The sequence below is a fragment of the Cimex lectularius genome, unplaced genomic scaffold (genome assembly GCF_000648675.2).
Source record: "Cimex lectularius strain Harlan isolate CLEC.00 unplaced genomic scaffold, Clec_2.1 scaffold16, whole genome shotgun sequence".
NCBI classification, from domain to species: domain Eukaryota; kingdom Metazoa; phylum Arthropoda; class Insecta; order Hemiptera; family Cimicidae; genus Cimex; species Cimex lectularius.
In genome coordinates this window covers 727,529-741,523 of record NW_019392679.1, presented here as the reverse complement: position 1 = coordinate 741,523, position 13,995 = coordinate 727,529, and the positions used below count along the sequence as shown (strand labels likewise).

The window sequence follows — 13,995 nt, the reverse complement described above, 5'->3', positions numbered from 1 at the left end:
TACTGAGAAATCGGGCCATTTTTTATTACAACAATAACAGGGTTTGTAATTTTTTAAAGTCATTTCATCCTGACAATACAATAAATATCTATTGTTGTACTTATTTAGTAGAAATAGTTAAAAACGCTTACCCAACTTTGTAGTCTTGACAAGACGGAGGAGGGTTCCAAATCTCGAAATGGGAGGTCAGCCAGTCACACCAAATCTATGAAAACAGTCATAAAGAGTAAAGAGATCACCCGCTCAACTTTCCAAATTTAAAAATTTAGAATAGACTCGTTCTCTGTCATATTTGCCATATTCAAAAGTTTTATATAATTGTGTTATTTTTTGCCAGCACATGGCCGATTGGACTGGGATTTATTTAGAATGAGAATTATACACGTTTATGTTACAGGTTTATGCTTGGTCTTTACAGTTCGATAATTAACTGTTAAGGCGCAGTGTAACTAGTGATGGTTTCTCTTTTATCTACTTTGATCTTACCAAAAATTGTATCCATCTACCCACCTTCAAAGCTGGAAGAATGACCTGGCAGTCCGAGGGTATTGTGTGGGCGTTGTTCGGGTTGGCGAGATGATCCTGCAAGATCTTGATGAACCTCTCCAAGATGAGGTTGAACATCTGCAGAGAGGCGACTAGGGCGCTTTCCTGCAGCGCTGATCTGTAGCAACCGTCTGTGCCGTTACCCGCGATGTCCCCTGGAATAAAAAAAAATAAGTTTAACCTGGAGCTCAAAACGGCTCGACTCTCATCGATCAAGCAAATGGAAGGAGTTCAGAACAAAAAGTTTTCGCTTCCCGAAACAATTCATCCAGAGCTACGGAGGAGCTGGTCGCTCGACTTCGCGCCTGTCAGATTCGGCCTGTTGTTTTGTCATCATATCATTACGTCATAATATTCCACCAAATTAACTATACAAATGTAATACAATTTAAGAGGATTAATTAATTATCAGTTACTTTATTTTGACCCAGAGCAGAAAAATAAAATTAGGCATATTGCAGTTAAGCTTTAGAAGTTATATTGTTCGTTTGTAAAAATCAGAGCACTATGATCGTATATCATATTAATTACATGATCAAACTAAATACCACAGAAGAAGAAAGAGACTTTAAATCTTAGCCTTGTCAAGAACTAATTATACAGGACGCCCAGCCAATTTTGTAGAAATGCATTTCAGGACAGACAGCTGCGAAAAGTTCCCAGATCACCTCCTTATTTTCACAGAGGGATCAAAACTTAATGGTTCCGCAGGTTGTGCATTTTATGACAGCCTAAACAGGTATCACGAGTAACACCTACTTCCGAATCTTGTTAGCTCTTACACAGCAGAAGGTATCGCCATACTGAAAGCGCTGGAATACTCCGCGAAGATACCAAATAAAAAAACTGTGATTATGACAGACAGTCTCAGCACGATATGCCAGCTACGCACTTTCAATTTGGACAAGAAGTATGAATATATTTTAATCGAAATTGTCAGGTTAACCTACAAATTAAGAAATCAAGGCAAAAACACATGCTACATACATGTAACATGCTGGATAAAAGGGCATGCAGGTATAAAATATATTGAAAGAGACCAGTTAGCCAAGGAGGCAGCCATTAAAGGATTTCCCACGACTGTGCAGCTAACCGTCGGAGACGTTACAAACAATATCAAAAGAGACGTGTGCAGAAAGTGGCAAATTTGGTACGATACGGGCATAGCAAGGAAATTCTACCGTTCATTATTCCCAATATTACAAAAGAAGCCGTGGTTTCAAGAAATAGAGAGAGGAAAAGTTTTCTTCCCAACAATTACACGACTCCGTACTGGCCATGGCATCTGCGGTTCATAGTTACACAGGATTAACTGTAGAACATCGCCAAACTGCGCAACGTGCGATGTAGAAGAGAGCCTTGATCATGTACTACTACAATGCACCGAATATGAGGCCCAGCGAGAACAGTTTCTCGAAGAATTGGAGGCTCTGGGGCAAGTGAAAAGGCCTCTGAACCACTGAACTTAAGCTCGCTGCTGGCAGAGGGTGACAAGGAAGTTAATGAGGCCTTGTTCAAATACTTCAAGAACTATGACATTAGTGTTTAAGTTGTTTATCCGATTACTTAATATTTATTAGCCTATTTATTTATTTATTCATCTATTTATTTCTTTACATAGACAGTTACTTAGAATGTTAATCATTGGTACTTGAATCTGGCTGAATATCCCTGATAAAGCCACAAAAAAAAAATCTTAGCCGGTTTCTTGAAGGAGCACTGCAGACTAAATGGCCATCTGAGAAAGATTTACCAAAGGACCTTACAAAGGCTTCTGGCAGGAGGCAGACCTATCAGTAGTGCCACACGTCAGTAAACATCTCCACCTTGAGAACCAGCCGGATCTAATAATCAATTTCTAGCTTAATTAAGATTATGACTGGCATACTAAAGGGCATCTTCCTGATAGTAGCCTAGATACCCTATTCATTATTTTAAACCACAAAATGAAGTTTTATCTCTCCCCCAACCGATTAACGGTCTTTTTAGAAAAGATATATTATGGTACAACGATCCTGTAAGAACCCCTGAACAATTTGGCCATCAGTACAAAACAAATCATTTGCCGTTAGTAACGGGTTGAGGAAGAGTAAAGTCCGCCAAGTCCGTAAATACACCAATGTTGTATTAACTAAATATGCCTGAATATAAACAGTGAATGAGTCAAATCGCGACCACCCACATCAGATGGTACTGCTTGGTGGATCAATTCACCCCAAACTCACCTTTTACCGGACTATTAGAAGAGAGTTCAAACCAACCGCTAAAAAATCTCCAGAAACTTTTGCACCGCACTGCCAGCTGAAAAGTAGAAAGGTGCCTTGAGATGACCCCTCTTTCCATCGATATGGAAACAAGTTGAAATCATCATTACTCTTGCACCTATTTTCCGTCCTTTCTCACTGACCATTCTGCACATTAGCACTGTCAATAGGTGGCTTCGGAGGATCTGAACCTAGAAAAGGACCTATTCTTATAGGTCATCCGAGGTTGACACATGGATATTTACTTTTGGACCAGGTTACTCTAAGTGTTCCACTTAATGTGTGTAGTTTTTTGACTCAATATAGAGAGCTCGTATGGATGCTACCCGATATGGCTTGAGCAAGGCAGCTCTGTTTCGATTTTTGACGCCTTTATAAATATCTCGTTTTTGTCTACTAGTGTGTGTTGAGAGTGAATGTGTAGTGTGAGAGGGCCGATGGCGGCATATTGAGCACCCATATCAAGTACTCCACCACCCTGAGTGACTAGTAAGTAAATAAGAAATAATGTATTTAAGAGTGAGAGATAGTGTGAGGGGTTATGGATCTAGAAACTGTTTGTTTTGGGGCTGAAATGACCTGTTCGCAGCCCCCGGAACCCAACATCGAAGAAGTCTGGACGGATAAGACCGACGTGTATCCCCGGATTGCCAACACCCCCGGGGGGGGGGGGGTGAATCTCCCGATCTACAGTAAAACAGCCAGTGGACTATGAGTGATAGGCTCAACTGTTCACGCTTGTATGTTTGTATGTACATCTGCGTGGAGAATTGAGCTTATACAAATTCTAGATATGTTAATCTGCTAAATATGCTAATTTGTTCATAAAGGTTGTTCATTGATTTTTTTAGTTCTTGTTGATTGTAAGAAAAATAAAAATCAAAAATCTCAAGATTAATCTGTTTAAAAGTAGTTGTACTTATGGCCACCTTTGTGATCCTACTTTTCTCAATTGAACTTGTTTCCCTTTATGATTCTTTTGTGACAATTCTGTTATGCAGAACGTGCTAGTGTTTAATGTACAAAGTAAATAGCACGTTTGCGATATAAAACATCTCGACTTTAACACAATTAAAACGATTAGCACAGTTTGCATCTATTATGAAAAAAAATGAACAGATTCCTCTAAGTAGGGACCATGAAGTAAGACATTACACAGAAACTGTACAAAAGAAAATATATTATACAATTGATTTTTATGTAAAGTGTGGTTGAGATAAAAAATTAGTGTCACGAGCGGGACTCGAACCCACGACCTCCCAACCTATACTCCCCCTATCACGACCTAAGTCACGATAAATCAAGTGGTTAGGCCAGGAGGTCGTGGTTCGAGCCCGCTCGTGACACTAATTTTTCATCTCAACCACACTTTACATAAAAATTATAAATCAATTTACATAACCACTTTGGCTAACCAACTGGAAACATATAGATTAAAATGCAATAATCTGCATATTGAAAAAGTACTTGTAAAATTAATAAATTGTACATAAACACAAAGAAAGCTCATAAAAGCAGTTTTCACTATTTCATCAACCCTCAAGGACCCTTGCGCAACATTCCATAAGTGCAATGATAAAATAAATTCAGAATTTATTGAATACAATTCGTGAAGAACCAGGAAGAATGGAGTTTTCATTCTAATTGTCGTTTATAAACTATTACTTAGTGAGGAAAAGAATGTTTGTCACAACGTGTGAAACCTAATAATGTACTTGTCCTTACTGAAAAATCATATTATCGCCATATAGCCGTAGGGTTTGTTAAACATAAACAGCTGGACCATTTCCACAAAAAAAATCTTAACACTCCACTTTGATCGGCAATAAATGCAAAACTACCCTCCTAGAACAACCGAAAGATACATAAAAAAATCGAGTCTCCAATCCGTGCAAACAACAGTAATTACAAAAGTCTGAATTCTAAGGGAAGATCGAGAAATACACGTTTTTGCCTTTCACCGCAATCAGGGAATAATTATGTTTAGACGGCGTTTACTCGGAAAGGGAGCACGGTTAGCAATCTTTTTCAACAGGTAATAGAAAAGGCGGATTCCACCACGGATGGGAGGGACGTTAAACCAATGGCCTGGAGGACAATAAACAAAGGTGGTGGTCAAACGAAGGAGGAATGCCGATGTGAAAGCAATTACCGAGTTTCCAACGGCGCCCTCCCATCGCCGCCAGACGATCTATCAATATGTTAATAAATCGCACTAAGCAGAGCTAACCCAGTTTGGACATGAAAATTAGGTCGCCTTTTGATTTCCTTACAAGCGAGAGCAGAATTTGTTCAATGAACCACGACCCAGAACCGCCCGTTGTGTCCTCCGACCTCTTAAACAGCCAATAATGCTTTCATGTCGCTCTTTCGAAAATGAATCCAGTTTCCTCGTCGATCGTCAAAACCCGTTAAGCAAGATTCGTTTAATACGGAAGAGGAGTATGCACTAGGCGCAGGACGCTTTCCAGCCACACGTGCTCAACACTGGACTCTTCGTCCTCTAGCTCTTTTTCTTCCTTTTTTTTTATTTTTAACATCGGGATAGGAAGTTTGTGTAGAATTTTTTTAGATGGATTTTTCTTATTTATTTTAAAATGGAACATTTAGGTCGTTATGAATGGTGCGATTGGAAGAATAGGAAGAGGCGTGCATCTAAGGATGTGACGTTGGATGTGTGACCTCTGGAGAGTAAAAGTAAGTTATTAGCGAGAATGGAGTGAGTTCAACCCCGACACGAGGAATATCGAATACTCTGGAGGAGAGAATGTGACCAAACGTCTACGTTTGTATCGGTCGTTGTGCTTATGTTATTTTATTTGAATTAATGTAATTTATTAGAGTGAAAGGAAGGAGTTCCGTCAATCCGCCCTGAGGAAAATCGCGTAATCCGGGGTGCGAGTGTGAGGTCTGGAGAGTAGAAGTAACTTATTTGCGAGAATGGAGTGGGTTCAACCCCGACACGAGGAATATCGAGTACTCTGGAGGAGAGAATGTGACCAAACGTCTAGGTTTGTACCGGGTGTTGTGCTTATGATAATTTATTTGAATGAATGTAATTTATTAGCGTGAAAGGTTTAGCAACCTGCCATATCTAGTACTATGCATATTTAGTACTAAGGGGGGAGTGTGTGACCTCTGGAGAGTAAAAGTAAGTTATTAGCGAGAATGGAGTGAGTTCAACCCCGACACGAGGAATATCGAATACACTGGAGGAGAGAATGTGATCAAACGTCTAGGTTTGTATCGGTCGTTGTGCTTACGTTATTTTATTTGAATTAATGTAATTTATTAGAGTGAAAGGAAGGAGTTCCGTCAATCCGCCCTGAGGAAAATCGCGTACTCCGGGGTGCGAGTGTGAGGGCTGGAGAGTAGAAGTAATTTATTAGCGAGAATGGAGTGGGTTCAACTCCGCCACGAAGACTATTGAATACTCCGGGGAGAGAGTGTCATGTCTGGAGATTAAAAGTAAGTTATTAGCAAGATTGGAACCACAGTAATAACCAGTATGTGATGTATTCATATGCATTGTATGTTTTATGTTTACTATGTAGTTGACAACCTGAGGTACAAATGAGAGGCTAGCATTTTAAGAATATCGAGTTAGTTATCATATAAAAGCAGAGAATCAATAACATATAGAAACGCTCAAATGGCTGCATGTCGAAAAATATGCGTGAAAGAACAGAAAAAAAGTAAAAACACGCAGAAGGCCGGCGATGACCTCAGCTGTTTTTTCGGCCCCTAAACTTCCCACATTAAGTACATCAACATTTGCGCAGCTTTAGTTTATTATCTTTCATTTATAAACAAGAAAGAGTGGATTTTTTTCAACCTAACTCTCCATCTCCGAACATTTTGAATTTACAAACCAATTGTTATGGGACAGGATTACGAACTTAAATTAATCATGGCTAAGCGGAACAAAACTATGACTTGTTCTTCACTAACTTAACTAAGTTTGAAATCTATTTGGATTTCATCACTTAAAACTGCTAATTATTATGAGGATAATTGTTAATATGTTCCTAGGAATTGTCTTATTTAAAAAACATCCGGACTATTAGAAAATTGATTAACTTAATTTTTAATTAGTTTGCCATCACTTCTTTCTTTTTATACTGTTCTAAAAATATTGACATTTGTAATAGAAATGTGTGGTGTTTAGGGACCGTTAGTCAATGATTATTCGGAGATCGTGAGATGCGGTCTGGTGTGACGTAGGTTTTAGAAAAACATTTTCTTCATCGTGCCAACGTTTCGATCTTTATTGAGATCATCTGGAGGGCTCAAAGTGTTTGTTTTCTGCGTAATTGTCATTCTTGTGTGTCGTGTTGAGAGTGCCACTGGCAATTAGGCAAAAACCAAACACGTTGAGCCCTGAAGATGGTCTCAATAGAGATCGAAACGTTGGCACGATAAAGAAAATGTTTTTCTAAAACCTACATCACACCAGACCGCATCTCACGAACTCCGAATAATCATCTGTAATAGATTTTTCTAATTATGATCATCGTGCTTCATTTAATCGCATATATTATTTCAATATTATTATTTCAATATTTCACCTTCACTATCACTCACTCGCACTATTTTGCTTTTTCTCCTTTTATTATTCACGGACTACTGCTTGTCTTTCTTTATTTTATCACCCTCCTCCCTCACCCTGTTTCACTTTACCTCACTCTCTCCGGCACGTTCACTATTTCACCCTCCCTCTCTCTTTAGTGACAGTTTTATGCATAAGCGCCAGCGAAGCAGGCTAGAACATTACCAATCCGGTCGCCATGTGGTCTTTTCGTTAGATATAAAATATAGTATTTTTATAAAATCATACAAAGGTCTGAATAATGGCACAGTGGGCAGAAAACGAGCGCAGGGCCGTTTACCCCGTGATTTGTCGAGGCTCGGCTTGAAGGAGCGAGCAGTCGTTGTCTACCACTCAGACCCAGTGTGTAAAATGAGGGTAAAAAAAACTGTAGCTGCTCTGGCGAGTAAGAAGGGTTAATGTACTTGGACGATCCGACCTTGAACCCGGTCTCCCGTGGCTATCCTACATTATAAACAATGTTGGAAATAAAATTTATACGAAGATAAACATGAAACAAAAGGGGGGTTATGCAAAGACGTGCTAACGGTCTGCACAATTTTGCATTTAAAACGGTTTCAACTTTAAATCCGGCTTCTTCGGGGGCAAAAATAGAATACTTTTTCTCGTAAAATCTCAGTCGTTATTCCGACCAGGCGCTGTTATACTCCAGCCGTATTTTACAACGCGCATGGTCGGAAATAGTAGCTTCCAGACTAAATTTCGGCAATGAATGAATGCCTGTTGAATATTCAACAAACTGCCCCACGGTTAGGTTTTCGCATCCACGCTTTAATCTATCTGGAATGTGCAGAATCTTCGCCTTTGGTTTATGACTTTTAAATGAAAATCCTGCTACCTGAACACCCAAATCAATAAAATACTATCGACAGTTTGACCACGTGATACTTCTTTGTTCATCTCTTTTTAAGAGGGTTCTTAAGAGCAGAGGCCATATCAACTCTCGGGGTATTGGTTTTTTTTTTTGTTTGAGAAAAACCTATTTGTAATGTAAATGTTGGGTTCGAATGCAGAGCAGCTGGATTCGAACCCGAGGCCTTTACCTTATTGTGATGACCGCCTTGGCAACCCCTAACCATTGCGGCCACCGACGTCCCTTTTTTACACTACACCCACAAATCGCCACATTTTAATTTAAAAACTGAGGGAATTCTCTTCAAAAGAAGGCATCCTGATATCCGAAATCATGTGACTCTCTATGATTGTCACATAAATCGGTCAGAAAATATACTTAAGGGTAACTTTAGATTTTAAAAAACTTAATTCCTCTAAATACATTAAACCAATGGTAAATCGGTCAAATAACAATCAAATCCCTATTTCCAATTCTTTGTCGTGGGTCAAGTATGTCGCAGAAAAAATTTGATTTACAAAACAGAGATTGAACCTATACTGCTTTATGCCGTCCTATGCTGGGGTTGTACCTGACATAAGGGAAAGCAATTACAAATAATTAAAAACAAATTTTTGATATTGGCTTCATCCGCTCCATGGTACGCCAAAATTAGTGACCTGCACCATACCGCAGGTATACACTATTTAACAGAGGAAATAATAAAAATAATAGAAAAATATTTTAAGAGTATCGAACAATGCTGATCCACTTTGTACGAACATTAGACAATACGAAACCAATATCCCTACAAAACACAAAAGATTAAAACATTTAATTCAGGGTTGGAATTTTGTAGTCCTGTTTTCCTAACATTTAGATTGTAAGATATTATATATTCTTTATTTATTTAAGTCGAGAGGTAAAGTATTATTAGTGGTACTCTTGTTTATAACTTGTAAATATGTATACATGTATGTGGACAGTAAATAAATAATTTTGAACAAAACACTTAATACAAACATAAAATAACCAACTGTCATAAATATATTAATTTGTTACACATGCTTCCTCGGTTATAAAATATAAAACTATAGGGATGATAATTCATTGAGATAAATAAAAAACAAACTTAAGTATTTAAATACTATCATTTTGTATTAACATTATTATTTATTATATTAGTTTTATTAAAAGTTCATACTCATTTATTGTTTATTTTCTACGTTTTAAAATGAATATACACTTATTTTTAATACATAAACTATTTTATTATTATTATATTGAATTAATTTAATACTAAATAAATAAAGCTATTTATACTGTAACTTGTGATCAAACGAAGAGTGTCCTAAAATTCATTACTTGTACATATTGGGTTTTTACCTTTTTTTTCCAGCCAAAAGAAATGTTTATCATTAACAGTAGCAAAACGCAGCCTAGGGTTGTTCATCCTGCCAAGGCAAGATCCCCCTTGTAAAGATCACGATTTACATGTATGCAGGGTGCTCTTTTTGGATGGCCTGGCTGAATTTCTCTTGAACCAATGACGGTAACAAAACAAAACAAAAATGCGTGAATAATATTGTTTAGTCTAGTTTCAAATTTTTACCTTTTTGGAGAAAAATTATACAGGGTAATTATACAGCTCAACTTCAAAATTTCAAATACGACCCTATACATCCTCACACTTTATTCTAAAGGATTTTTACGCTGAAAACAATGGTGCGATCGGATTTTAAATTGGTCGAAAAATGACAAAATTATGACAAAAAGAAACCGCCAGTGTGATTTGGATGAGGAGCTCAATATTTTACTGAATGTTCGCGAAAATCCGAATTCCTCTCTCCGAAATGTTGGAAGGTTTTTCAAAAAATAAAATTAGAGCTGTACTCCGGGACTTACAATTTCAAGCAGTATCGCTCTCATCTTGTCCATGGACTTCGAGACTCTATGACAGGCGTTTAACGTTCCTTGCACAAATGTCGATTTGGGAGGCTGAAGAAAACGAAAAGAAATTATGAATCCAAGTTCACCTCTAATGGCATACTAAAATGCTTGAAAGTGGGCAGAGGAAAATCCAAGTATTTCGTACTCTTGTCATCATCAGTTATCCACGTGACTATTTTCAGTGGGGCCATTTAAAAAACAGTGTCTACGCCAATCATAACCCAGCAACCTCAGTTGAAGGACTGCGACAAAAGATCAAAAATGCTTGTCAATATCACCCCAGACTCTATCGCTCTGAACACCGAAAAGTGAAAAGTGGTCAAAAAAAAAAAAGAGCAAATCTTGTTTTCTTTACGCAAGGCAGTAGTTCGAACATGAAATAAATAGCAAACCAAATGAATGACTTTTTTTTCAAACTTATTGCCGTAACTTTGTCATTTTTTGACTAATTTAAAATGATGAGAGCGATACAGCTTAAAATTGTTAAGTCCGGAGACATCTCTAATTTTATTTTTTGAGACACCTAAAACCCTTCCAACATTTCGGAGAGAGGAATTCGGTTTTTCGCGAAATATTACAGTAAAATATTCAGCTCCCTGCATGGCGCGCAATACCACCACTATCAATAAGCAGTCGTACATCAACTCGCTTTGATCGGAAAAATGTACTCTTCGATTTATTTTGAATGGAATACTGAATGTAACGAATAAGCACTATAGTAAAATTTATTTACTTTCCAGGAATTAAGATTAATGCGAATTTGACAAACAATGTCAACAAATGAATGTCAATAATAAAGGCAATTAATGTTTACTTTAGTGAAGAAGAAAATTATTGGAATTAACAACGAAATAAACGAAATGCGTGTTTTCAAACTTTTTGCCCTAACTTTGTCATATTTTGGCCAATTCAAAATCCGATTGCACCATTGTTTTCAGCCTACATGAATATTTTCATTGTTTTCAAATATCCCTTAAAATGATGTATCATCCTACATGACCCAACAACCTCAATTGAAGAACTGCAGCAACGGATCGAAAATGCTTGCCAATCCAGCACCCCTGACATAGCCTCTCTGAGCACCGGTGAAGAATGGTTAAAAAACAGGAAATCTTTTCACCTTTACGCAAGTTCCGACATGAAATCTGATTATCGCAAAAGCCAAATTAGCCATTAGAATTCTATTCCCACTATTGGCTAAGGAATCAGGATTGTCAATGCACAACAAGCGACTTATTTACAAGGCGGTTGTCAAACCCATGCTGCTCTACGCCTGTCCAGTATGGAGTTTTACATGCAAGTCGAATCTGCTAAAAATACAAAGGATGCAGAACAAATTCCTAAGACTAGTCACATCATCTCGCAGACGGACCAGGCTAGATCAACTACACAGTGAAACTGACATATCTTAAGCACAAACCTTAAATCTTCACTGTAAACTCGCTTCAAACAAGAACGTCCTCTGCAAATCGATTGGAAATTACGACACCCTGATTCCTTGGAAGCACAAACGATTGAAAATGATCCTACACTAAATAATTCGTACATACACGTGTCCACACTCGTTACACTTATCTATCTATTTATTTATTTATGTATTTATTTATTTATTCCTACAGTATAGACGCATGTACATTGGAACACACACATGTCCACACGTTACATTTACCTATCTATTTAATTATTTATTTATTCTTAGAGTGTGGATACATGTGAGCTCATGTGATATGTGTGCAATCACCTATTTAACTGTGAATGAATGTACATATTTATTTATAATCTATTTATTATCTAAGTTATTATCTAATTAAATATTTATTATATTTATTTATACTACTTATTCATCCTATTTATTATTTTACTTTTTAAATTATACATATAATGTTTATACTTAATTTATAAATTAAGTTATTTAAATTTGTTATCTCTCAAAAAGGTGATTCTCACTTAAAGTAGTTTTAAATTGTTCACATAATTTAAACTCATTACTATGAATCAAAAGTGACAGCGGATGATTTTTTTTATAATCAGTTTTTCCCCGCTAAACGCAGTAACAGGCTACATAATACAAAATGATTACCATAATAAGGTTGTAGAAGGTTATAAAGCCCAGTGTCTTTCGCACTTCTAACGCAAATGTAAAAAGAGTCAGGTTGCAATCTGCGCATATGTAAATATTTGGTCAATTATACTAGTTTTTCTTCTTCTTCTCTGAAATCTGATTAATAAATAGCAAACCAAATAACTGTTTTTTCCAATCTTTTTGCCAAAACAAACAATGTCAACAACAATGAATGTCAATAATAAAGGCAATATTTACTTTAGTGAAGAAGAACTGAATTAACAACGAAATAAACGAAATGCGTTTTTTCAAACTTTATCCCTAACTTTGTCATGTTTTGACCAATTTAAAATCCGATTGCACCATTGTTTTCAGCGTAAAATATATCTTAAAATGATATATCATCCTACATGACCCAACAACCTCAATTGAAGAACTGCGGCAAAGGATCGAAAATGCTTGCCAATCCAGCACCCCTGACATAGCCTCTCTGAACACCGGTGAAGAATGGTTAAAAAGAGGAAATCTTTTCACCTTTACGCAAGTTCGGACATGAAATCTAATTAATAAATAGCAAACCAAATAACTGTTTTTTTTCCTAAATTTTTGCCAAAACAAACAATGTCAACAACAATGAATGTCAATAATAAAGACAATTAACGTTTACTTTAGTGAAGAAGAAAATTATTTGAATTAACAACGAAATAAACGAAATGCGATTTTTCAAACATTTTGCCAAAACTTTATTTTTTGACCAATTTGAATTCCGATTGCATCATTGATTTCAGCGTCAAATATCCTTTAAAATTATGTCAGGATGTAGGTCGTACTTAAAATTTTGAAGGTGAACTGGGCCTGGGGTACTCTGTATAATTAAGGAGAGAATAATTCGGATTTTCGCGAACGTACAGTAAAATATTCAGCTCCGCGTTGAAATTACGGATGCCGGTTTCTTTTTGCAATAACTTGTCATTTTTTTTGACCAATTTAAAATCCGATTAACCCATTGTTTTCAGCGTAAAAATCCTTTAAAACGATGTGCCAGGATATATAGGGTCAATTTTGAAGTTGAACTGGGCGTGAGGTACCCTGTATAATTTTTCTCCAAAGAGAGGTAAAAATTTGAAACTAGATTAACAAATATTAAACACTTTTTTTATAGCGTCATTGGTTCAAGAGAAAATCAGCCGGGCCATCTAAAAAGGACACCCTGTATAATATTAATATGATAATAAATATAATTTATCTATCTATCGCCACATGTACTTTTTTGTATACTCTTCTGTGAACGTATAAGTCCGGAAGGCGTTGTCCGATTTGATTCGGGGTTTTTTTCGTTTTGTGCGTATCGGCGATCAAAATCGATTAAAGAAAACCCCGACGACGATCCGCCCCGGTTTTCCAGAAATATCCCCCGTCCTGCGACCCGAAGACGTCTTTGATGAGCCGGGTGTCCAAGGCCGCGAAAATATCGTCTGGCCAAAGGTTGATAAACTCGAGAAAAACAAACAAACGGAGGAAAGGAGGCGAGAGGATTTGCTATTTGTTCTAGGACGTCGTTAGCCGTGAGAAAATGTTTCTAATTATGAAGCCTAAGGAAAAAGCAAACAAAATACCGGGATTATTAACCCATAATATTTTATTTCCGTTCCAGTTTCTTCTCTACGAAATCGATAAATGGCGTGTATACACGATGGACGTATTAATTTACTTCCGTTATTTAAAAAAAAAA

The 13,995-nt window shown here is 36.9% G+C and overlaps 1 protein-coding gene across 5 annotated transcripts in view; it reads right to left on the bottom strand.

Annotated features, from left to right (window-relative positions):
* The window catches only part of LOC106661412 (telomerase-binding protein EST1A), a 73,372-nt gene that overhangs the window by 24,790 nt on the left and 34,587 nt on the right, over positions 1-13,995 (bottom strand). For all 5 annotated transcript variants that reach the window (XR_001339724.2, XM_024225562.1, XM_024225563.1 and 2 more), the window contains 2 exons: positions 511-701; positions 132-205 (listed from right to left, as the gene is read on the bottom strand). Coding sequence is in view for 4 of the 5 variants with exons in the window: in XM_024225562.1 (XP_024081330.1) it covers positions 132-205; positions 511-701 (265 nt within the window). In the remaining variant the exon portion in view is untranslated. The remainder of the gene's footprint in view (positions 1-131; positions 206-510; positions 702-13,995) is intronic.